General features: G+C 38.2%; 1 protein-coding gene and 1 pseudogene across 2 annotated transcripts; both read right to left on the reverse strand.

The window, feature by feature from the left end:
* Positions 1–2,347: 2,347 nt before the first annotated feature.
* On the reverse strand, positions 2,348–10,922 carry LOC122278405 (annotated as a pseudogene).
* A 2,588-nt stretch (positions 10,923–13,510) lies between these two features.
* On the reverse strand, positions 13,511–26,767 carry LOC122279038 (cation-chloride cotransporter 1-like). Of its 2 annotated transcripts, none has more exons than XM_043089317.1 (13): positions 26,282–26,767; positions 25,168–25,317; positions 25,003–25,081; positions 24,421–24,512; positions 23,043–23,157; positions 22,073–22,173; positions 21,832–21,893; positions 20,469–20,693; positions 18,904–19,018; positions 18,163–18,357; positions 15,886–16,286; positions 15,177–15,338; positions 13,511–14,960 (listed from the first exon to the last, which is right to left on the reverse strand). In XM_043089317.1, exons 1-13 carry the CDS (start codon positions 26,452–26,454, stop codon positions 13,870–13,872), a joined length of 2,961 nt encoding a protein of 986 aa, XP_042945251.1. In that variant the 5' UTR covers positions 26,455–26,767; the 3' UTR covers positions 13,511–13,869. The 2 variants fall into 2 exon arrangements, with proteins under 2 accessions (XP_042945251.1, XP_042945249.1); XM_043089315.1 differs by having other exon boundaries at positions 25,168–25,320.
* Positions 26,768–27,182: the final 415 nt, after the last annotated feature.

Consider the following 27,182-nt stretch of genomic DNA (forward strand, 5'->3'; position numbering starts at 1 on the left):
CAAAACAATAATTAATATTAAGAAAGCACTATAAAATAAATTTCACAACTAAATAAATCCAATTAAAATTTGATAAATTTAAAATAAAAGAACTAATATTTTAATTAAATTAAAATACTCATTCAATAAAAATACACGTAAAAACGGGGTATCACAGTCACTATCCTCTAAACGATTTGCAGCCTGGCAGTCTTCTTATGTTGTACATGTCTCTCAAGAGTAGAGGATTCACTTAAACTCATCCTTCATAGAAATAAAGGATTCAACCTCTACGAACAAACTGTCCAAAATACAAACTTCATTTTTTTTTAACTATACAATAAAGAAAAAAAATGTATAGTTAAAAAAAAATGAAAAATAACGGATTACGGCTTGGATTAACTCTTGTAGACTTTGAAATTTGTGACAACTATGAAGGCCACAAGTTTTTCTCTTTCTAACCACAAAAGTTAGATCTGATAGGTCTAGTGGTGGCGATTTTGGTGATCCGATGTATATAGCTAGAAAAGCTGCTAGAAGGGGTGGCACATGAGGACCACGCGCAATTGTGAGCAATGCGTGAGAATCACATGTGGTGATTTTTGCAAAATTGTCACTATCCTCTAAATGATTTGCAATCTGGCAGTCTTCTTGTGCTGTACGTGTCTCTCGAGAGTATAGGATTCACTTAATCTCATCCTTCATAGAAATAGAGGATTCAACTTCTAAGAACAAACTATCCAAAATACAAACTCCAGTTTTTTTTTTTTTAACTATACAATAAAGAAAAAAATGAAAAGTAACATATTACAGCTTGGATTAACTCCTGTAGACTTTGAAATCTGTGACGGCTGTGAAGGCTACAAGCTTTTCTCTTTCCAGCCGCAAAAGTTAGATTTGATTGGTCTAGTGGTGGCGATTCAGGTAATTCGGTGCATATGGCTAGAAAAACTATCAGAAAGGGTGATACATGAGGACCACGCGCAGTTGTGAGCAATGCTTGAGAAGCACGCGCGGTGATTTTTATAAAATTGTCACTATTATTTAAATGATTTACAGCCTAATAGTCTTCTTATGCTGTACGTGTCTTTCAAGAGTTTTTAAAAAACTATAAATATAAATTTTTTGACTTTGAAAAAAGAAAAATAAATTAAGAAAAGATGAAAGAAAAAGGAGAATGAGAAAGAGGAGAAAGTCGATCCAGAAAATCAGAATTTTTTTTTTTTTTCAAGGAAATTTTTGTGAGAGACAGAGAGTGAGAGAGAGACGGCAAAACTTAGGATTGGAGTGATTGACATTAGGTACGAGTTGAGCCTATATATATATATAAATATCTATGTATATATTATAGAGTGAGAATGTTTGAATTGGCCGGACTCTATTAATGTATATAGAGCAATGCCCAATACTAAGTATGTACAAAAAATTTATATATTCAAGTCGCTAGCTTTCTCATTAATTTGTATACTAGTTATATATATATATATTTTAAATATATGTATATATAAATAAATAAAAACAGTAAAAAGTAATGATATATAATGCAGTACTACTACTATTAATAGTAGATCTTTTGGAATTTCGATTCGTGGAGTAGTACTACTTATTGAATGATAATTAGGAATGGGTTTACCAAAAGCTAATTTCCAGTACAAATGACAAATCCATCAAAGGGAATCTATGCCATTTCTTCTTTTCCTTTGATCAATTTGGTGGTGGTTTGGATTTCTTATATATGCACATATGTATGAATAATAGGTTTAAAAAAAAGGAAAAAAAAAAAAAAAGAACCGAAGGAATGAAAGTTATATTGCATGCAATAATATTTGATGATCAGAACCTTTCCATTTTCTGAGAAATATTATTTTTTTTTTTAATCATGGATTTAAATCATCATTTACATCTAATGAGAAATAGACCGTACGTACGTTATAAACGATATATATAAACTTATTTATTGATCACTACGTATATATTATATATATAAATATATATACACCATCGATCAATCTCTTATTTATTTATCATGCACGCACAATCAATCTCGAATTATTGGTTTAAGAGGAAATTAATTATATATATGTTTACTGCATACATGCATGCATGTACGTAAAACTCGAGCATTACTCATCATGAGAGAACACCTCTAACTTGTGGGAAATCATGATATTAGGCACGTACATATGAACGTACAGCCATATGAACAAATTTGCTAGCTATGAGGAGCTAGGAATTAAGCGGAACGATCTTGGCTCCCCTTCATAATATATATGAACATGAGCCATTATCCTTAGATTAATTAAAATAATTAAAAGCATATTTCACACATCCATGCATGCATACATACATACATACATACATATGCCATTTAACTGCCACCAACTGTAGAAGCATTGCCATTAAGGTTCACACCTGCTGATGCAGAACCTGTAGCAGAAGAGTCAGCGCCCTCTTCCACCACCTTCAACTCTGCACCATCCTCCTCCATCCTCTTCTGATTCCCAGATGCCTTTGCCTTGTCGTATGAAAAATGTAATCCGAAAAACAAATAGTAAACCAAGATAATTGCAGTCCAAATGCCAAACCTTATGAACGATGCTTTATCTATCAATCCAAGAAGAAAAAATGAAAAATGTTGATGGCAATCGAGGCTGATGGCAACCATGGAACCAATGGTACTCCCCAAAGCTTTGGTTTCCTTGCCTGTGGAACGAAAAGTCAATGCCTCACTGTCCCGATAAGCCAAACTGGCCCGGTTATTGCGTATCCTGCATGCCAGCGATCATCAGTACTTTCACCCCAGTAAGCAGCAGTCCCGATCGAGGACCCAAGTATTAGCCCCAGACAGACAACAAGCACGACACAATTTAGCTGTTTTGTCACTCCACTGACATAATAGCGGCGGACAAGAAGTGCAACAGCCACGAGCATGAAGATGAATAGCGTGGAGACTGAGAGGAGGTTGGCGAGAACGTGAAGATCTGTGAAGAAGGCAACGGCAACCGTGGGGACGAGCATGACAGCCATGGCATAAATGGGTGTGCCTGTCCTTGAATTGACTTTGGCCAAAACCTGGGGAAGCATGTGGCTGCGCGCAATGTACGTGAGATACCGAGACTGGCCGACAGCTCCGACTAACAAAGCACTTGTCATGCCTTTCAGTGCTCCGGCAGCAACTATGTACTTGGTATTGTGCCTCCTGCCTGTCCGAAAATCACACAAAACAATTTTAAAGTGGTTCAGCAAATTGCCTACGTCCACTGGAGCCTCTTTTATAGAATTTGTACAAGATTTACAAAAATCTTCAAATTCTCAATTCTCTCCCTCACATGCCTCTTTCTTTCTCTTCTCCCACTGCCCTTGATCTCTCACCGCAGTGAGGATGATTTAATCTTCACAAATTGTCTTCTTTTATAGGAGAAACCATGGGGAACAAATAGCCACACTTCTTGACCAAGTGAGCCTCCAATGGTGAGTGGGTGGGTGAGTGGTTGGTGGATGGGGTTGGTGGCTGTAAATCCACAACCAATTCACACTTGATCAATTCACACTTGGGTTGATTTCAACAATCACCCCCTCCACCCAAGTGTGTCATACCAGGCTGCTTGCAAACTGATTCATTCTTTAAATGAATACACATCTTTCTTTGACATGAGAGACTTCTGCTATCGAATACGCTCCAATGCATCTGCAGGTATGTCTTCAAATGGATGTCCAAATGCTTCTCCAAATGTATCCTCAAATGCATTAGCATCGTCTACACCCACGGAGATTGCAAGGGATTTTCTTCAGAGGAGATTTACAAGTGCTTTACTGCACAATCTCAACTCTCTAGGATTCTTCTTTCACTCGAGTCCATGAGTCTGCACTCATGTACACCTTGAGCAAACTGAGCTTCGCTTGAGCCACAACCGAGCGAACAATCTACCTGGTGCCTTTACAGCTTTCAAAACCAGGCTCCATAATCCTACAATCACACCAATCTCCAACTTGGAGACTGGTTCTCAACATGCCGAGCTCTATCTCCAGCATGATCCCTTATCATCTATGCAATTTTACAGCTCATGTCTTCAAGTCAGAAGACTAACTAAAGTGATGCATAACTTTAGTTCATCACGTACAGTACCTTTAATCAACACATACACACAGGGTAACACATTTCCTACTGCACTAGGAATCAATGGTCTCGCACGGACCTTGACACATATCAGAGAACCTGTTGCTGAGGTCTCCTTCTCCGATCTAGGAGACTGACCCTTCATCCTGCTGAATGAAGGTAGTGAACTACAGTATGAAGAAAAATCTTGCAAGAAGGGAGATTATGCAAGTCGGAGACTGCACACAAGATGGGCACATGCGACTCTGAAAATCACACAAAACAATTTTAAAGTGGTTCAACAAATTGCTTACGTTCACTGGAGCCTCTTTTATAGAATTTATACGAGATTTACAAAACACTCTAAAAATTCTATTTCTCTCTCTCACGTTCCTCTGTCTCTCTTCACCCACTGCATTTTATCATCAGAGCTCTCTCCTATTTATAGGAGAAGAGCAGCCCATCTATTGCAGCTTCTTCTAACTTTGGAGAGGGTGGGTGGCCTAACAATGGTAGGTGATGGTGGGTGGTGGTGGGTGAGCATGAGTTGGTGGCTGCAAACCCAAACTTATTTCACACTCACACTTACACTTGGGTTGATTTCAACACTTGGCCCAGCCCAGCCTAGCCCTACGGCTTGGAATGCAACAGAATATGGAGCATCTACATCAACATCAGCGTACGGCTGCATGAGGCATAGTGTCACGGCTAGCACACAGTACACTAAGGTTATAACCACCATCGGGCCAACAAGACCTATGGGGATGTCTCGAACTGGGTTCTTGGTTTCCTCAGCCATGGTTGAAACGGCATCAAATCCAACATAGGCGAAGAATAGCACGGCCGAAGACTGAAAGATGCCTCGAACACCGAAAGGGACAAATGGGGTGTAATTCTTGACATCAGCTTTTGTAAGGCCAGCGATGATGATGAAGATGATGATGATGAGATGGACAGTTGAAGCGATGTAATTGAGACGGGAAGAGCCCTTGGTGCTGAGGATGGCGAAGACACAGATGGTGGTAATGACAACAATTGAACAACGGCAACGGGGTCGAGCTTTCTGCAGTCCTCTGGGAGAAAATGGACTAGGATATGGAAATCATTGGCTTTGTGGTTGCAAAAAGTGGCAAAATATGATGTCCAAGAACGTGTTACATGCAGCAGCTCCACCGATCACATACTCGAGAAGGATGTTACCGGCAGCAATGAAGGCCACAAAATCACCGTGCTCGAGCTCTACCCTTAGGTAGGCAAAACGAACCGCCTGAAACATAGCAACTTTACACATGATCATTTAGTCCAAAAAACACAAAAGATGATTGAGAGATGTATGATCGATTGAAAGTCTCTAACCTGCTACAGGGATTATTAAAGTTCAAGAAGAAAATTCATCAACCGTTTGATACGCATCCAGGATGATGCACGTGGAAGACATTACATTTTGTTATTCTGTTTGTTGAGCTGTATATACATATTAGTTATTCTTTATTTCTCATTTTTTCATTATCTTGTAACTATAAATAGACGCATATGTACATGGCAAAGTAATACAATACAGAATATTCCCACACTCTGTTTTTGCTCATTCGGTTAGTTATGCTCGTCCCCTTCACTGCGCTGTATCATTCTTAATATGGTACCATAGCAATGACTGATTCTTGCACCCTTTCCAATCCCGAAGCCAACTCCACCATCCCGCCAGTTCATTCTTCATCCAACCTGGAGAATTAGCTCCTTCTTCCTTGGTTCCCGATTTACTAACAGTTGAGAACTATGTCACTTGGGCAAGAACCATGCGCAGAGCTCTAAATATCAAAAATAAATTAGGATTCTCGATGGAAAGATTTCCAAACCCACAACTACATTTGACCCACTTTATTCCATCTGGGAACGCTGCAATGATGTAATAATCACTTGGATATTACATTCGTTTGTCCCGAACATAGATCGAGCATTGCTCATGCAGAAACTGCTACTGCTGTTTGGACAGATTTAGACGAGAGATTCTCCATCCAAAATGCCCCTCGCATTTTCCAACTTACCAAAGTCATCTCCTCATCCACCCAAAATACTGACTTCGTTAGCCAATATTACAACCAGCTTAAGAGCTATTGGGACGAGTTTGAGATTTATGAACCAATGCCAACGTGCACCTGTGGAGCAGTCAATAGTTTGCTGGAATCTACCCATCGAGGCAAGGTGATGCAATTCCTAATGGGTCTTGATGATTCTTTTGATGCCATTCGTGCTCAAATTTTGTTTTATGATCCACTTCCACCTCTCAACCGTGTTCTCTTCCTGGTCCAACTAGAAGAGCGACGCCACCAACTCACTCTTGCACAGGCTCCACTTGCTATGGTCACCAAAGGACTAGATTCTCGCAACCAATCAACTTCACGTCGAGAACATTTATTTTGTTCTCACTGAAATATCCATGGACATTCCTTGGAGCATTGCTTCAAGGCAAATCCAAATTTGCCCATGTGTTCGCACTGTCAAATACCTGGACACACCAAAGAAAAATGTTATAGACTGAATGGATTTCCTCCTAGGCACAAGACTAATTCCAAGTCGAAATCCTCTGTTAATCAATCTTCCATTGTGCATGATACAATCAACAATGATCCATCGCTCACCTAGGAACAGCATGGTCAACTCATTGTCTTACTCCATTCCTCTCAAAATGCTGCTTCCAACCCTATTGCCAACAACGTCCATGCAAGTCCCTCACTCACATATGGTATTTCTTCTTCCAATATCACACACACATACACACAATCATATTTCCCATACAACCAACACATGGATTATTGATATCGGAGCTACGGATCACATGATTTGTAGCCCCAAATTTTTCACCCACAATGTTACTTCTATTCATCAAACCATAAAGCTTCCAAATGGTGATTCTAGCACTGTCACACATATTGGTGATGTGCACTTGACCCCTGATTTAATTCTTCATAATGCTTTATATGTTCCTAATTTTTCTTTTAACCTTATATCTGCCAAGTCTTTAGCACATCATTCCAATTGTTGCCTAATTTTCTTCTCAAATTCTTGTTATATTCAGGCCCTTTCATCTTGGATGACGATTGGAGTGGAGACGGTGCGTGACAGACTCTATCATCTTCATCTCACCAAACCCAACCCCAACGGTTTACCCCATTTTCCCCATACCCCGTTACCTTCAGTTTCTGTGAATAATGTTGCCAAGCTTGATTTATTTACTCTTTGACACTATAGACTTGGACACAGCTCAATGACTAAGCACGTTTTACATGATTTGAATTCTTATTTTAGGCATTCTAATGCTCTTGATACTCCTTGCCACATCTGTCCACTTGCTAAACAACATAAACTTCCATTTCCCAAAATTGAATAAAAACAAATAAGCCATTTGAAATTGTTTCTGTTGATATTTGGGGACCCAACCCCACTTAATCCTACAATGGTTACAAATACTTTCTCACCCTTGTTGACCAATATACACACTGCACATGGCTTTATTTACTTAAAACAAAATCTGAAGCATGCATCTCGCTCCAAAATTTTTTCTCAATGGTTGAAACTCAATTTGACACTCAAATAAAATTCTTCGATCCGACAATGGTGCAAAATTTAGTATGCCTACATTCTACAATTCTAAAGGCATAATCCATCAACTCACCTGTGTTGCTACACTCCAACAAAATGCCTTTACCGAACGCAAGCACCAACATATACTAAATGTAGCCAGAGCCCTCAAATTTCAGTCAGGCTTAGCCATGAAATATTGGTCTGAATTTGTTGCCACTACAGTGTATCTCATCAACAGACTTCCCACCCCACTCCTCCAACACAAGACCCCCTTTGAACTTTTATATAAAATCAAACCATGCTACTCCAACCTCAAGACTTTCGGCTGCCTGTGTTATGCCTCCACCCTTTCTCACAACCGGCACAAATTCGACACACAAGCCCGAAAATGCTTATTCCTTGGTTGTCCATACGGCATAAAAGGATATAAGCTACTCGACCTTAACACTAATCATATCTTCATTTAACAAGACGTCATTTTTCATGAGAGTATTTTTCCACTTAAACAAATAGCCACCATTATTGACTTATCTACCCAATCCTCTCCACCCATCATTGTTGACACTTACACCAACCCATTTATTTATCCAGATTTCCCTCCCAATCCACCCACTCAACCCACGGACTTCCCCACTACAGACCCAACTCCCACCCCATCACACTTACAACCCAACGACTTAGTCAACCTACACAATTCCACACCCACAATTGATCTCTCATCTTCCCAACCCACTCAACCCACACTCATAGACCAAATTCTATCTCAACCCAGCCCTCCTAACACCACCCCTCTCCCACTACGAAGATCAACCCATACACGAAAAGCCCCTGAATATCTTCGCGACTATCATTTTCACCATGTTGTTACACATGATCCTCACGCCACGACATCCAAGATGATGGTTCCTACATCTTTGACCACCTCAGGTAAGTCTATTCATTTCCCTCTTTCTTTTGTTCTTTCTTACGCATCTTTGTCACCCCAATTTTGTGCTTTCACCACTTCCATTTCTCTCCATACCGAACCAACATCTTATACACAAGCTGTCAAACACTTGATATGGCGTGAGGCAATGAATCAAGAACTTACGGCTCTTGAGTTGAATGAGACCTGGACCATCGTGGATTTACCTCCTGGAAAGCAACCAATTGATTGCAAATGGATTTACAAATATAAGTTCAAGGCTGACAGAACTGTAGAACAAGCTAAGGCTCGGTTGGTGGCAAGAGGTTTTACCCAATGAGAAGGAATTGATTTTCAAGAAACCTTCTCACCTATGGCTAAGCATGTCTCCATTCGATGCTTGCTAGCCATTACTACCATCAAAGGCTAGGATCTCCAGCAGCTGGATGTCAATAACGCATTTCTCTTGGCAGTCTTGATGAAGAACTTTATATACAACCACCTCTTGGTCATCCAGCGGCTAAAACCAATCAAGTATGTCATCTTCGCAAGAGTTTATGTGGTCTGCACCAAGCTTCGCGCCAATGGAACACTAAGTTTACCTCTACTCTTGTTGAATTCGATTTCACGCATTCAAAGGTTGATTACAGCCTTTTCACCAAGAGCACATCTACTTCATTTGTTGCATTACTCATTTACGTTGACAAAATCTTGATGAGTTCTAATGCAGCTTCAAGCACTTCAATCTAGCAGTTTTTGGCAACCAAGTTTCGGATCAAACACCTGGGGTCACTCAAATACTTTCTTGGGATGGAGATTGCCCGAACACATAATGGAATCCAATTATGTCAACGCAAGTATACTCTAGATATACTTGCCGAAACTGGTTTATTATCTTGCAAACCTTCTCCTTTGCCAATGGGGTCGAATATTAAACTGCAGAAAGATACTGGTGAACTCTTTCATGATCAAACTCTTTATCGTAAACTAGTTGGCAAATTGATTTATTTGACCAACACTAGACCTAACTTAAGTTACAGTGTCAATTTATTAAGTCAATTTATAGATGCTCCTCGAGTTCCACACTATGATGCTGTTGTCAAAGTTCTCAAATATGTGAAGGGTACCCCGAGGTAAGGAATTTTTTTTCCTGCAACATCCACACTGGAACTCATTGCTTTCTCACATGCCAATTGGGCTACTAATTGCCCAAACACAAGAAGACCCACCACAGGTTTTTCAGTATTTCTCGACAGTTCCTTAGTCTCGTGGAAATCAAAGAAGCAAAATACCATTTCACGTTCATCAGTCGAATCGGAATATCGTGCAATGGTCGTTGTCACCTATGAGCTAACCTGGATCTGATATCTTCTAAATGATCTTAAAATTGACATCACTACACCTGCTCGGTTGTACTGTGATAATTTAGCTAACATGCACATTGCGACAAATCCAATATTCCACAAAAGAACAAAACACATCAAACTAGACTGTCATCTAGTTCGAGACAAAATTTCTGAAGGCCAAATAATCACTACTCATGTTTCATCATCTGATCAATTGGCCGACTTGCTCACAAAACCCCTTCATTCTTCAGCTTTCAATCGACTTCTTACCAAGATGGAGAGTAAATGTTAAGATGGGAGTCATTAACATTTACTCTCCATCTTGCGGGATATTAAAGTTCAAGAAGAAAATTCATCAATTGTTTGATACGCATCCAGGATGATGCATGTGGAAGACTTTACATTTTGTTATTCTGTTTGCTGAGCTGTATATACATATTGGTTATTTTTTATTTCTCATTTTTTCATTATCTTGTAACTATAAATAGACGCATATGTACGTACATGGCAAAGTAATACAATACAGAAAATTCCCACACTCTGTTTTTGCTCATTCGGTTTGTTATGCTCGTCCTCTTCACTGTGCTTTATCATTCTTTATAGGGATCTCCACGGCAAACTAGGTGTAACAGAAAACAGAAAGCAAGGCGGAGACTCCAGAAACAACGTAAGACAACACGACAGCAGGTCCAGCATGTTTCTTGGTCTCAAGACCCGTGAGCACGAAAATACCCGAAGCGATAACCGCACCCATTCCGAACCAAATAAGATCCCACCAATTGAGTGTCTTCTTCATCTCATGCCCGCTCCGAGCCTTCACCTCCACCATCTCCATTTGGTCATGGGACCGGCTCGTGACCCTGTTTGCCAACCGCCATGGAATTTCCAACAGTGCTTGGGAATAGTTTTCCCAACTCTGGAATTATGAGTTATTGGGAATATGAGAACCATTTTCCGAGTTTATGAGGGATCTTTTTCCGATCACTTGAGAGCCCGTCTCGCTGCTCACCTCCATGCTAACATGCACAAACTGAAACTGAAACGACGACTATAAATTTCTATATTATGGATAAATTTAAGTACAAAACCGTCGAGGGCCCAATAATGTATTAATTTTATTTTATTTCCTTGTTTTTCAGAATGGGAACTAGGAAATGAAGAAAAAGTGATCCTGTATGTGTGTGTGTGCTTATCTCAGTGCAATAGTTTCTTTGAATTGAAGTAAATGATCAGAACGTAACGTATCACAAACATGCAAATCTCGATAATACTTTCTATATGTGTTTGGTTGCTAAGAAAGTGCAAATGAAGCTAGCTTATAATTAACTGATCCTTTCTTGATGACGTAAACGTACGTACGAAAGATTAGCGGCCCCAAGTGACTGATGAAGGAAGTGCCGAAGGCTCCGTTGATGATTGCATGCAGTTTTGCTTTCTAAGATTAATTAGTAGGAAAAAAGGGCTAGCTGGTATTTGGACTCTCTTTTAATTTTCTAAATTTTCTCGAAGAGCCAAACAAATTACATAACAGACACACATACGAATCAACTTGATGATCACAACCTCTACTTAATTAATACCACTTGAAAACACACACCATGAAACTCTCTCTCTTTTTTTTTTAATATATAAAAACGACAAGAACCTCGGTTGATTGTATTTGTGAAGCTATGGCAGCTAGGATACCGAACGGCTGGAAGATTAATTTTTCGTTGATAACAAGAACTATCTATATAGAGTTATATATAAATACGTGGAGAGAGAGAGAGAGAGAGAGAGAGAGAGAGAGAGAGAGAGAGAAGTCCAATCAATATTAACATGAATCCCATAGTAGAAGGGATTGATGAGTAATGACAGCCGAAACCAAAGTGTTACCTGTGTATATATATACATACATACATATATATATAATGGTATCCAAAAAAATCACGTACGAGATATAGGCAGGCTAGCTAATAATAATAATATACTCTGGGCCCGTTTCTACTAATCAATTAAGGACATAATAATAATGATGATGATGATGATGATGGTGATAATAATATGGTGGAAAGCGAGTGCCCGTTTGACCGTTTCTACTGGAGTCTTTGCAGCAGAACAATATGCGCTGGATTCTATCGGCACTGTTTCCGCCAGAAGTTCAAAGACATTTTTTTGAAAAAAAAAAAATTCAAGGCTTCATTAAAGTGGAGGAAAGCCACAAATACAATAAACTAGCGCCTAATATGCGGAAGACCCCTTTTTACAAGGCCACAAAGAGGTCTCTCCCTAAACTCCTCACCCCAAAAATCCAAATGCCAACTGTAACGGGTGCTTGGGGTCAAGGTTTGAAGAAGAAAGTGGCTTGAGTGCTGATTGGTCTGTGTGACTGTTGAGTAACAAGTGTGGTGTAGTAGCTTAGTTGAAGGAGTAACAAACTTAACGGCTTTTGGGAAGGAAATAGACCAAGGCGGAACGAAATGTAGTTGGGAAAGCTTTTTAATGAAACGATCAGTTTTGATGAGAATGCCGTTAAGCTATTTAGGTTAATGAGTATGTCGTTTCCTGTATTGTTTCTTGCATTTTCAGCTTTAGTTAAACGAGGCGTTTTAAGTGTAGGAGTAAGTATGCGTTTAGAGTTTTAATTGTTGCGTTTTATAATTTCAGCATTTTGCAATTATAAAAGTATAAGCTACTCTTATAAAAGGCATCTTGAATCATCGTGGATAATTTGAGTTTGGAGGTTGAGAACTCCTCGAAAGTTCTCTGTCAAGGTTCATGATAGAGTCTTGCATTTGATCAATCTATGTGTTCTTGTGTTGGTTCTTTGCTTATCATTCTCTGTGTGTAACTTCATCATCCATGTGATTCTTGAAGTTTTGAGTTAGTGGGAAACTGGGTTGCTGATCTTGGCATCTGGGCTACTGTTCTTGGTATCAAGAACGTTACACCAACCTCACTCTCTTTTGCAAGAAAATCTGCAACCATATTTGTTTTTCTATAGATATGATGAACACTAACATTCATCAATTGAAATAAATGAAAATAAATGAAGTGCTTCTTTCCAAAAGTCCCATAAATACCAAAATTTGCACACACCCGAACAAAACCTACTGTTTTGCAACCTGTGTTCTCTCTCGTGCATAGGGAGGGGAATGGGGCAGCACATCAACTGGTTAGATATGGTTGGAGGGTTGATAGTATAGAAATGTGGTGAGATTGTATTCCAAAATTTCTTTCTCAAATCATATGGTTTGATAAATGTCTGTAATTGATTTATCTCAAATGAAATTGTTTGTTTTATCAAAATAATAATAATAATAATAGTAGATGACTAATCGTTGTTCATACACCGTCTTCATCTCTCGCGTTTGAAACCTCTCTTCAAACTCAACCCTGCTAGTTCTTTTCACTGCTGTTGATCTGGAGAGGGGCGATGATCAGGTAGAAGCCCCTCCACCTTCTCCCTGCCCGGTACTCCTTTCCTCCTCCATATCAAACATGGCATGTGTGTGTGTGTGTGTGTGTGTGTGTGTGTGTGTGAGAGAGAGAGAGAGAGAGAGAGAGAGAGAGAGAGAGAGAGAGAGTCATCCATGCTCCATTAAAATGCATGGTATCCATTACTTACCAAAAAAATGAAGCATGGTGTCCATGCATATTTGCATAAAATCATCAATATATCTTGAAGTTCCACAGAAAGAAAGTCTCAATCTCACCTCACTAGCCCAAAAAAGTACAAAGTTGATTCTAGAGTCTAAACTACGTATTTATGAACTCCCCCAAAAGGACTGTGATTCCAAAATTTCGAGGACTGTGATTCCAAAATTTCTAGATATGTCAATGAAAGAACAAATGCCACTTTTAGCAAGAAAGACGGACAAAAGAAATGAATGTGACATTTAGAGAAAGGGGAAGAACCAAAACTATAAACAATAGATGAGAAATGAAGTAAATTACAGTCCAGAAATGCATTCCACTGACAACTACGTGAATAGAGTTACAACATCTCTACGGTATCCTCTTACCATCAAAAGCCTGGGGACATTCTCCACCAACAAATCCATGTACTCCATGTAGAAATATGCCGGGTGGTTCACTGGAGGTGCTGGTAAGCTCACAAGCACAACTGCAGCCATTCTTGAGTATCTCAGTATTGTTGAATTCAGCTTCAGAGTCGTGTAAAGAAACTTTTCCACCTGCTGCTCATTCACAACAACTGGCTTTCCATCAGCCATCAGTGGTGTTCTTTCTCTCTCAGCTGTTGCCTTCATCTCTGTTAAGTATCTAGTAATCCGGTGCTGTGCGCCTGTAAATGCCTCCAATGATTCATCTTGCTGAGACCCACCCTCTACTTGTCGATCCCATGATTTCATCGTTATAACAATCACTTCAGCTTGCATCCGAAGATCATACAGAAACTTCTTCACATCAGTCTTGAGCCCCTCTGCATCAGAATCCTCCTCTGCTATGCAAAAGACTTGTATCTTACAACTCTCAAAGCTCTCCTTGGTAAGAAGGAGCTGAGAGAGGAGAAGCATGAGACCACCGTCTCTCACAATCCAATACAAATCTATCGTACCATATTGTCTCTGATATTCATTGGGCCATTCGTCAAGACCTTTAACAATAACAACTGCCTTGTTTGCAACAATGCAGTCATTTATTATTCCAACAAAGGTGGCAGGTATTTCAGTTAAGTTTTCACGACGCCATATTTCAGGGTACCGCATCACCACAATGTTTGGTTTGAGATTGCCGAGTCCCATGGTTTGGACAATACCACGGAAGCCCTCAGACATACTAGGTGCTACAACTATCTCAGCTACACCTTCACAACGCTTGTAATCGATGTAGGTACCTAGCTGCTTGCAGGCAGCCTTGGCTTCTTCGGCAAGTTCATGATAGTCTCCATCTAGAATGGAGAAAAAGATAGACATTCCCCGTCCCTTTTTCTTCATGCAGTTTGCAAAGTCAGCAAGTTTTGGATGGCAAGGTACATTTTCTGGCAGTTTCCCCCACGGCCTGCAGAACACCAGGGGGATAGGATACCAATTCTTCGGGTGCACTTGGCTTGCTGCAAATATATTGTAAGAGTTCAACAACAAATGAAAATGCATGATAAATACAAGGACCGATAAGTACACTCATGCAGAATATACAGACCAAGGAGTGCAAGCCCTATCCAATTTTATAGCAAACAGCACACAGTATCTCCATAATGCAGTCAGATATGGAGACCATTAATCAAGAGTATTAAGACTTGGTATAATCTTTTCAGAAGCATACGCACCTCCTAGCGATCGAAGACTGCGAAGAGCTAGCTGGAAATATGCACTCTTGAAACCATCACCCCAGTCACCGGCTTTTCCTTTAATGCTCACATAATAATATATAAGGCTTACAAGGGCTAGAGCCACTATAGTAAATGACCAAGAGATTAAGAACATTATCACTGCATGCAAAACAAAAAAAACAGCACATAAACATGATAATCAGTGGGTATCATACTTGCACTGGCTACACACATGCACAGAAACACACACAATGCAAAATTTTGCCTGGAGAAGCTATTCTCTCAAATGCACCTAAGTTAAACATATGACAACATAGGTTTGAACTTCAAGTGGCCTTTTTAAGCATTGTATTCCTCAAACATGCAAATTTATCCAACATTTTTAAGCCCACAATTCCCCAAGAAATTCTACACTTTATCCGATCTGTTCAATAAATGGACGATAATGTTTCTGAAAGCATCTGCTGCAAATAACAGAACATATTTGGCAAATAGGCATATTAAAGTGAAGGAGATCCCAACCCAAGCATGCACCTTAACAACATAATTTATAATGAGAATGTCGAAGGCTGAACAGCTAGCACCAAGGACCTCTCTTGCCAATGCTTTCACTGGACCTTTTTTGGCTTGCCAAAACCTCATTTATAAACAATGCAGTGATAATTGGAAAAAAAATAAGAATGATATATGCGACAAGGAAACACACCTATACAAAGTGATGCTCCAAGAAGAGAGAGGCTCCAGTGGTGAAATTTCCACCGAGGACGCCAGCTGGGAGCATCTAGAAGATCCAGAAGGAAGCAAGATAAGTTCACACCCGCATAACACAGAAGAAAAAACATAGTGACAGTTGGTGTGATAAGATCCAGGTTCCCAATTACGACACACCCAATACAGATGAATGCAGTAAAGAGGGTAGCAATGTGAGGCTCACTGCCATCTGCAACCTTGAAGTAATTAAGAATAGGAAGGATTTCATCATTGGCTATTGCTGCAAGAAGGCGCGGGGCACCTGTCAGGCTCTGAAGAGCAGCTCCTAATGTTGAAAGAATGATTCCAATGTAAATGATGGCCGGAAAAGGCCAAGCAACTGTAGCTATAAGTAGCCTGCAGAATAATTCCATTTCAGCTTTCACGCAGTCAAAGTAGTTTATTACTTGACTAATATTCATCCAAAAATTTTCAAGTCAAAGTAGTTTATTACTTGACTAATATTCATCCAAAAATTTTCTTTTAAGTGTCGTACACATTGACAAATCGGTGCCATAACCTGAATAAATACTGTTTGTGTATAAACTCAACGACATTCTTTGTGGCGTCACATTCCTGAAGACAGATTATTCTACAATGTTGCAAAGATTATTCTTCAAAGATGACTATCTAACCTTCGACAAACTATCTTCCAGTTAGTTCTTGTATTCTTCATTAACTATGTCAATTCAAAACTTTTAAACCTGACAGCTTCTATGAACTCAAAAAATGTTGTGAGCAATGACAGAGAAAACTTAAATGATTGGTAAGCAAAAAAATTCTGAAACCTTTTAGGATTCTTGAAAAAATTTGAGATGCGTACTGTATGGAGTTGTGAAAGTGAGTAGGTAGAATGAAAAGTTTTATACACAACTTTTATGAAGTTTTTTTTTTATATTTTATATTGGGTTTGCAAAAGTTGAAAGGTAAAATCGAAAAGCTCAAAAAAAATTTTGCGAGATGCATTTTTTTGGGTTTTTGTGAATGATTAGATTAAATTTTTTTTTTTGAAAGATGAAAAATGGTTTTGGCATAAAAGATAATTGGATTGGAAGTGAAGAATTTTTCCTAAAATCCCTAAAGTTTTTTTCAAAGAAAACATACCGCAGAAGGTATGTAGAAGAACTTTTCCAAAACCTCCTTGCCAGAAATTCCCAATATAAGAAAGGGTCAAAACCTTAAAGAAATCAATAGAAAATAATAAATAATGAATTAAAACAAAAGGGTTCTAAAGAGAAGAAGATCCGGTGACATGCTAATAAGCTTTTCTTCTTTTACAAAAAAATTTAAAAAAAAAAAACGATGGGCTCCAAGTACGCCTTCCCACCTTATCATTTTCATCCAACTTTATCCCAAGACTTCACTTCTTCTCATGGATGTCAAACTCTGAAATGGCATAAAAGCAAGTCATCCCCTTGAAACTGCTCTTTTTTACCCTCCTTTTATTTTCCTAGTTCCTTTAATGTGCTTTTCATCAATAAAAATTTTCACAAAATAGAACGACCATTCTCTTTCCACAAAAACCAAAATGGTTGTCCACTGAACTCAGGTGCTTTCAAGAATGTTCAATTCTTCGTACAACCTCCCCACCCCCCCACAACAAAAAGAAAAAAAAAAACATGCAAGAGCACAGTAAAATAGTACGGCTGGGTGATGTAATGGACGAGTATTTGCCCTTTGGTTATAGAATTCTCACGAAAAGTTCTCTGCAGCAGTTTGTTTAAATATTTCTCATGCAATTATGAAGTAAAAAGGCCAAAAGATGATACTGCTGGCCAAGATTTTAAAAAGCTACTAACTCAGAAATTTAGAACTTCAAAATTCTTTTTCTAGCTCATCCTTAAAAATACTCCTCATCTTTCATTGCAGTTTCTTCTTTCCCTTAGAAACACCTACAGAATTGCACCCATGACCTATTCACTTGGTGCATATTGGAACAAGATGCCAACTGGCTTCGTTTCTGTTCACTTTTAAGTTCTTAACCAGTTAATACATGAAATATAAAGACAGATGGCCTCGGAGGTATGGGCCTTACAAATTTGCCCATAACTGAATACAAACTAGTGCTGAAATTAAAAGAAGTTTTATTACATATCAAAGACTAGCGCTGAAAATAAGAAGAAAATATGCAAAATATGTAACCATTGGTAGGAGATGAGTGAAAATCTAGAATCAAAGGAAGGTACAAAATAAATGTGTAAGTAATGAAAACAACTTAAAAGGAACATAATACCTGTCTGCCAATAGCTTCTTTCTGGTTGCAAGGGCTCCAAATAACAAAACAGAAACTAGATACATTGCAGTAGTTGTTAAAGTTGCAGCCAATGTCCCAATGGGAATTGACCGCTGGGTATCTTTCAGTGAAGCTGATCGATTTGAACCTGCCATAATTCCCGTCACAGCAGGGAAAAAAAGACCAACCAATCCACTGAAAAAGTAAGAAAATAAATATTGTTAGAAAAACCAACAACTAGTGGAGCTATTCAATTAACAATGAAAGATAAAAATGGGGGGCTGCACAACATATTTGGTCACTTAGCATTAAGGGCAACTTTTGGTGGAAAGGAGCCAAATACATCAGATTATTTGCATTACTACTACAGTTCTTAAGGTCTATGAAAATATCCCACCTCAACACAGCCATAATTTTTATTTTTGATAAATACCTCAACAAAGCAATAATTTTTAGAGAATAAATTCAAATGATGACATACGACCTTGCCCAGGCAAATCAAGTGACATGCAGGTAATTGCAAACAGAGATGAGCCATTGAATCATTTAGTCATGATTAGAGATACATAATTGGGAGGCCCCACAATCCATCAAACCCTAGAGCTAAGAAAATCCTAAAATTGATCTTGTTGAAATAGCGTCAGATCCCTAAACAATATAATCCACACACCAGACATATGTCTCATAACATTGACTCAAGATTCAATTATAAAGCCACAAAAAAGTAGTTTTATGGCTTACTGGAAATTCCAGTATACACTTCCTTCAGGATCAGGAACACCAGCATCATTAGTATTCTGATAACCTGGACTCCAATTTTCTTTGAAAGTTTCCGAACTCAAGCCTGTGACTCCAACTGTACCAAATATTTCCAGAGAATATCATTTATCTGATCCCGCTACCAAACAAATTCAAGAAAAGGCAAAGGATGATACAAGCATGAGCAGGCAAATATATAATAAACAGCAAAAGTGAAGGCTACAAATGTCAAAAGGTGTCATAATACTTAAAGCATAAACACATACTTGTAACTTATACAACCCACAACCAAGTTCACCTGATCTGATCAGCAAGAACATCTGCCTATAAAGAAACCGGTTTTTGCATCATAAAGATGCAATGGATAACCACAATGTGAAGAGATAGAACAAATAATATATCACTGGCTGGTTGGGTGAGTTAGTGCTTGAAAATCTGCTCCACCCAACTCAACTCAATCTGACTCAACATGTCAGCTTCCAACACACAATGGCTTGATAGTTAGAAGAGTTTTTTTTTTATTGTCACAGGATGTCCGAGAACAAAGTCACAACTAATCTCGGGGGTGCACAGGCCCTTGGCAAAGAGTTTCTGGCAAGTGCACCTCAGGGTTTGATAGTCAGAAGACTCTTTTCACTTGAGATGTGTGTGGGATCCAAAGCCAATAAATGAGGAAAGGAAAAGAAATTAGACAGCCCAAACTTCTGCAAGCTGGCTTCAAACTCCAGTTCAGCTCAATGACCACCAGAAGATTCGGTTTGGCTTAGATGGGGACTCACTTCCAAACCCAGTCAGCCAGAAGGCAGAAATAGGTGATGTTTTCTGAGCCAATAGGATCGGTGAACACCCCTACCAACACCATACCTCCCCAAGGGTCCACAGTGAGCCAAGTGGACAATCGAATCCGATAAAAACTTCCACAGCATAGTTAATATTGTGAAAAAGAACCAAGAATAAACATGCAACTTATGATATGACCATTAGGGTACAAAGAAACAGCCCATGGTTACTTTCTCAATCGAAAGAGACTGCTGAAAAGAGAAATCAGGAAAAGTAGTCAAACGATCTTGACCCAAAAGGCAACTAAGCCAGAAGGCACCTCAACAGCAAGAGTGGGCACAATAGTACTGCTTATAACTATGAGATATCAGGTGTCTCAAGTCTCCCAAATAGAGAAGAGTATCAATCTAAGAACTCCACAATGACATCTTTTTTTTTCCACAATGACATCTAATCTCCCAGATTAAAATAGGCGATGTCTTCAAACTGACACACCAAGGAGGAGGCCTGACAAAGGATTCTCCCCCAAATTTGTATCTACTGTGGGTCCAGAAAGGACCAACAAGATCAGGACACTTGATAAAATTCGACCAAAAGGCTCTTTGGCATGCCTATTGATAATTTCGACGTAAGAACTGATAGCATTACCATCACGTTTGCAGTTCTTCTTTTGCAATAAGCCGCATAGAGTAATGCTAAATAAGTTCACTTAGGGGGAGAGAGAGAGAGGTCATCCGCAAATCATGAAAATTTAAAAATACACTTACTCGCAGGTTTATCCTTCCTTGCCAAAAAGATCCCAATGAATATGCAGAACAGCGAGAACAGAACAGGTATAAGGAAAGCAGGTGCAACCCGATTGATGATTTTCACACCACCAAATACAATAAAGCATAGGATGATAGTCACAACAATCCCATAAATTTGCAGGTCGTGTGAACTTGGACTTTCTACTGGCCCAACTGCTGTGACATTAACGTTTGTGATGGTTTCTGCAGGGAGCACATGAAAATATATATAAACAAATTAATACAAGATACACTTTTTAATATCACTGATGGCATGCTTGGCTTATCGGTACCAACTACCAAAAACAATTGTTAACAATTCCACTATAAAGAGTGTGAATGTCATAAAAAGCAAACAAATGCATATATAGAATAAGCTCCACAAAGATATTTGTGCACACAATAAGGGGCTAAAAAATGTGGTGGATGTTCTCCCCCCCCCCCCCCCCCCCCCCCCCCCCCGGGGTTTATTTATTTTTTATTATTATTATTAAACATGTGGAGAATGGAAGGAATTTTTTTTTTTTTCTTTTTTATAGGTAATCAAGAAAGTATATTCATAGAAATAGGCAATGCCCACATACACGGGTAGCATACATGAGAAGACCTAGCTAGAGGTTACAATTGAAAGTAGAAGGTCACGGACATTTACTCTGTTACAAACTATTGCCCTGCCCACAGAATGGAAGGAAGTATTAAAAGTGAAAGATCTTTGGTATCATAATTCAACAAAGGTCAACGTTCTGGAACGACTTGAAAGGCACAACCATTTACATGGTAAACAACCTTTCCATCTGTCAAGGAGAAGAAACAGTGGACTTATAATTATCCCCATAACAAGCTGGACCTATGATGCCAATATACAGCATGCCAATATACAGCAATGTTGGCATCATGCCACAATGTCAGAGTTTGCAATGACAGTACTATTACCACACAGCTGTAGTTGGTAAAAACGTTTTTTTTTTTTTTTTGATAAGTAAGAAAGTATATTAATAAAAGAATAGGCAAATGCCAAGTTCAGTACAAAGAATGTCCTAACTACGTAGGAGCAATATAGACCAAAGCACTCAAAAGTATCATTGATCAACAATTGGTTTGAAGTCAAAGGCTGTTGAATACTATCTTAAAAAAAAAAAAAAAAAAAAAAAAAAAAAAAAAAAAAAAAAAGATTAAAAATAGAGTTTTATTAAATCAAGAACTAGGCATAGCCCAAATACGCAGAAAGTAAACAACCGAGAACACCTAGTTACAGTTAGGAGCTAGAGATGGATACAAGGAGGCTCAAGAATATTATCTAAAAAAAGACCCAGAAAATTCGCAACAAAATCTCAATGGTAACCTCTAAAAATCCCAGCAGCAGGCACAGCTTTCAGAAAGGTTTCAACAGCTCCCAACACATACCTAGAACCACAAGCAAATGAAAGCACAAAGTCAACGACTAAACTGTATTCATAAAATAGGCAAAGTAATCAAAAGTAGAACAATTATTGCATTCCCAAACTCCATTCTTCTCAAGGATGTCAACTGTCAACCATATATATCATGGTGTTATCAGATTTAAGTTCATAGAATACACTCACAGAGCTCCAGCAACTGCATTGCCAAGGAAAAAACATAGTCCAATGCTAACTCCAACTTCTGGACCAAGGGCACGACCAATGAGATAGTAAGGTCCCCCACCCTAAAAGCAAAGTAAATAAACTAAGATCACTTGGCATTAATTTGAACATGACCTATCTGGTGAAAGTGAAAATTCACCAATAGAACACAGTAAAAAATGTGAAGCAAGTGAGTTCTCATTCCCGAGGTATATTATCTTATGAACTATGCAATAAACAATATAATGAAGTAATACGCCTGAACTATAAGCTAGGAATTATAAACCAAAAGCCTGTGCAATATACCCGGAAACACATCTAGAAAATGTTAATCGAGCTCAGCCGGCTTCCTCAAAATAGGATACTCATCCCAACAAGCAAGGAATTGAGCTTTAGAAAGCCGTTGCGCTTTAGCACATCCATTGTATTAGTCTGCGCTTAGCTTATCTAAGCCAGGTTTTATCTGCAATATGCAGTACCAATATGAATTGAAGAATCCCACTATAAACTATTCAATAAATGCAATTTTTCCTTTCTCACAAACGTCGTAATGATCTAAGAACAAAAGGACATCTCCTCTCCCGTATATGAGAGTTGGAAGGTCAAGCTACGAGTTTAATCCCACATGAGGATGAGTTGTATCTAATGGTAGTATATAGAAAAAACTCCAAATTCCCTCGTAACTTTAGAAATAACAAACTATCCCAATTTATTCGTCACTCACACATAATAACATGTTAACAGCCAATAAGTTAGTCATGGAGAAACCCTTGTGGACAATTATTCTCCAACACTGGCCTCCAAAAGATAATAAAGAGCTTTTCTATAGCATGATTAATAAATATAATTGGAAGAACTAGCCATTTTTTCTTCTGTCATGATTTATAGTCATCAATCCAACTGCAATAAGACACAAGCAAAGCTAATAGGTTGCTTGCAAACAATGTTCTACCTTCATTGCCCCATTAGTGGCAATAGCACTCAGTGATATTCCAGTCAGAAAAGTGCACAAACCACAGAAAGAAACCAGCAACAGTGACTCGCCTATGCCAGCCATACCAACAATCCTGCAATTATAAAAGAAATCACTACGTGTAGTTGGCCGAACAAGAAAAGGCAACAAATTAAATTCAGATGTTTACAAACGATACGGTAAAGATATACAGCTGAAGATGCAATTACAATCCATATCCAGTTAAAGATAAGTCAATATAGAGCATTCCAAGTTACATTATGTATCTAAGGAGAAGTGGGGAGAGAGAGAGAGAGAGAGAGAGAGAGAGAGAGAGAGAGAGAGAGAGAGAGAGATGTAAAGACATCGTAATATACCATGTCTAACATCTTTTTCTCTTCTTTTTTCCTTTCTTGTCAAACAAAAGGCTGAAAACAATTAGGTGGGTTTACGAACCAAAAAATTATGTTCTCAAGCCAAAGTGTAGAGCACATCTAGTAAAGTCCTTATATGGCATAATTTGATTTGGAAGATAAATTTTAAAATTGAATCCTACAAATCAAATCTTACCATTTAAGTGATGTGGATGGTGTCCTCTACACACCAGCTTGAGAATAAAATAACTCTTAACTTGAACAAGAAGGGTATCTATACTTACTAAACAAAGAACAGGAACTTCATAGGGAGTCCACATCTTATCTACCTCTTGATTTCTTAATCCCATGAAGTAAAATAAGCTGAATAATTCTAAAAAAACGCCAACTTCCCAATCGCAGGCAGCGCTGAGGAAATTAATGTTCCCCTGAAGAAAACCACCCAAAATATCCAATAACTCATCCACCAAGGCCTCCTAGTCACACGCAATCCTATATAGAGCAGGAAATGCACTTGAAGGGTCCTATCTCCACACCAAATACCATGCCAGCATCTGATTCGGAAGTCATCCCCTCACACATCTAACGTGTCGAGAAAATGCCACTTATCCTCTTCTATGTTCTTAAGATTATTTTTTGTTCATTAATGTTCTAATGAATTTTCATATTCAGTACATTAACATTGTGAACAGTCATAAGTTCTGCATTAAAAAAAAAGTGACCCAGCATTTCCCATCCAAGGAGTTGCATTTTCAATTAGGTTCACCCACACTTGCTGGGAAACAAAAATGAAAATGCACTAAATTAGGTTTAGTTCAATATCTATGAACATATAATTTGTGAAGAAACTGTTTTTACAGAAATTCTGGCAACATTGCTTATCTTAAATTAGAAATAGCATTGGCAACTGAGAATGATTATACTCTCAACCTATAATTCCCTTTACACAACCTAAATTACAATGCAATTAGGGCATAAGAAACATCAGGTAATATGAGAGTCACCATGAAAATCGGATGTAGTAGATAATTCCCAGTATGCTCTGCAAGCAGGGGACAAATACACCCATCAGGGTACCCAGTTTGAGATCAGCACGCTGCATACAGATGCAAATCAAAAGACAAAAGGGCATCAGAACAATAGTACAGTGCACTACCAAAGGTAAAGGAACCCAAGATCACGTGATACAATATTCATGACCAAAGTCAATTTTCAAGCAAAACAATTGCAACATATGCCAAAACAAATATCCATCCAGTTCACACATAAATTCAATCTTTAGAAACAATTTGCACCGAGTTTCACTCACCAAACAAGGCTCTATTAAAATTAAATCAAGGAAAGAAAGACCAGTCATTTACCTATATCATACTTTCTTAGTTAACACCACAATAAGAACCTCAAGGATGTTCTCAACTTCCATTGGTTAGAAAAATAAAAGTGTTCTTTTAATTTATAAATTATTAAGCTGCTATTTCAAACCATCAAATGAACAAACCATTTCTGTCAAAACAAAGCACACCCCAACAAACAGAAGAATAGCTTGTGCAAGCAAATAGTAAACTGCTCAACAAAACAGTATATACCTTTGGTTGCCCATTGGTAATAGCGACATCCTCACCATCTCTAGGACTTGAGGGTGCCGGAATTGGCTCCCCTGTCATACTGGAATATATAAACTTAATCTTAACATCATTGAACAAAGTGATAGAGTAAATTCAGAAACAATAGGGATAAGCACAGTGCCAGACCTCCGAAGACCGAGGATATTGACAAGAGAATCAAAACCAAACAATTCCAGTTTCGACTCTCCCTGGGGTCCATTGGCTTGCCCATGTGTCGGCAAAGACTCTTCTTTCAAATCTGTATTCGCAGTTGCCTCAGTCCCCGCTTTGATTTTTCTGCTACAAAGAGATAAAAGAGATTGGGAAATTCTTAGGTAAAATTTGGCACTCTTAAGTTCTTTGAGTTCTCTTTTGTCAAAATGTAGATAAAAAATCAGACTTTATGACTAAATAGATCTAGGTCATATAATAAAGAGGACTTCTACTTTATAAGCAGGTGTGGAGAATACAATCTTTACACCATTGACCTGGCAGGATTTAATTTGTAAGAGATTTGAATTTTAAATTTCTCTTGTAAATCGAGTTTTGCCATGTCAAGGGCATGGAGAGTGTGCTTTACACACTAGCTTACAAACAGAATTTTTCTAAATATGTAATTGGTATTCTCCTTGTGTGTTTGGGAGTTAATAACTACAGATGGATGAATGGAAAGAAAAGAAACTTGTGACTTGAAAATTATAATTTGTTTCCGTGTTTTTAAAAAAGAGGAATACAAATGGAGTTTATAAAAGGGAATGAAGCATTCAGGTCACTTATGGGGGGAATACATAGGAGGGATTAAGAAGATCTTCCAAAACGAAATAATGGATAGGTGGATCTGAAATGGTTGCTCCGATGCATACAGTAAACAAAATTTGATAGATTCTATGAAAAGCCAAAAACTAATCAGAACATTATTGTTAAATAGTGAGTTCAGGTTCAAAGGTAGAACTCATACAAGTGGTTTATTTCATAAACTTCATATATACAGAATATGGCCCTACGAAATAATATGTTTATACCGTCTATCTTTAAGGCTAGTGCCTAGTACCAAGCGGAAGCGAAACTCACGAGCAGTTAAAGGGAAAATTATATGAAGAACTAAGTTTTAAGCAGTAAAACAGATTCTACACATGAAGAAATAAAACTAGAGTCACCAGTCCCATCACACACGGTCAGTGACAGTTGCATAAGCTTCATTACACATTATGGAGACAACTTGCATCTAACAAATATACTCATATAGAGAGAGAGGTGGTACTTGAGGGAAGCTTGGAGATCGGAGAAGGTTTCGGAGGCGGGGGAGGAAGATCCAGGATCCATGGAGGACATCTCGAGCACGACGCGATCGTTGGCCACAACGGGCCGGTACTTGCGTCCGCCTATCCGACCCGGGAATTCTTCATCCGCGCTCTCAATATCCGCATTGTCCATTTCCTCCTGCTTCTGCTTCTAGTTCTACCTACTTCTTCTTCGGATCTAGTTAAGTCCCAATTCGATAGGATACGAACACGAACAGATCCAAAAGTGAAGCAGAGAGAGATCTAAGAGCAGGAATCCGATATCAAACTTATAGTTGATTTAATTAGTATCTTGTTGAATTCAACAGAGATATAGAAGAATTGGATTAATTGGAATTGAAGAGGAAAACCCGTATACGAGTTTGTACCGCTTTTCAACTGAAAAGAAGGTACGATGACTAAGGAGCGGAGGAAGAAGATGGACTCTTTCTTATTTTCGGTCTATTCAACTTTTATCTGTTTCTTTAATAATAAGAAAGTAGAGAAATGTTCTTTGAAGTTGCAAAACGTGGAAATTTTTTTTTAAAAAATTTTTTAAATGATTAAATCTGAAATTTATATATATATATATATATATATATATATATATATATATAAATAAAATAAAATAAAATTTTATTTTTTTTAAGAAGAGGGTGGAACACTAACATATTCTAAGATTGGGTTTGTATATTGACTAGAGTTGAGTTTAATTTTTTATAAATAGTAGTGAGTTGAGATTGTAAAGTAAGTTATGTATCTAAAATGAGTCTGGATGTTAAGATGAGTTTAATACTTTTTATGAAAAATTAAAAAAAGTTGTGGGTCTCAAGTATAAAGAGGTGTTGAGTTAAAAAATATTATGAGTCCCACATATAAGTT

The sequence above is a fragment of the Carya illinoinensis genome, chromosome 10 (genome assembly GCF_018687715.1).
Source record: "Carya illinoinensis cultivar Pawnee chromosome 10, C.illinoinensisPawnee_v1, whole genome shotgun sequence".
NCBI lineage: Eukaryota > Viridiplantae > Streptophyta > Magnoliopsida > Fagales > Juglandaceae > Carya > Carya illinoinensis.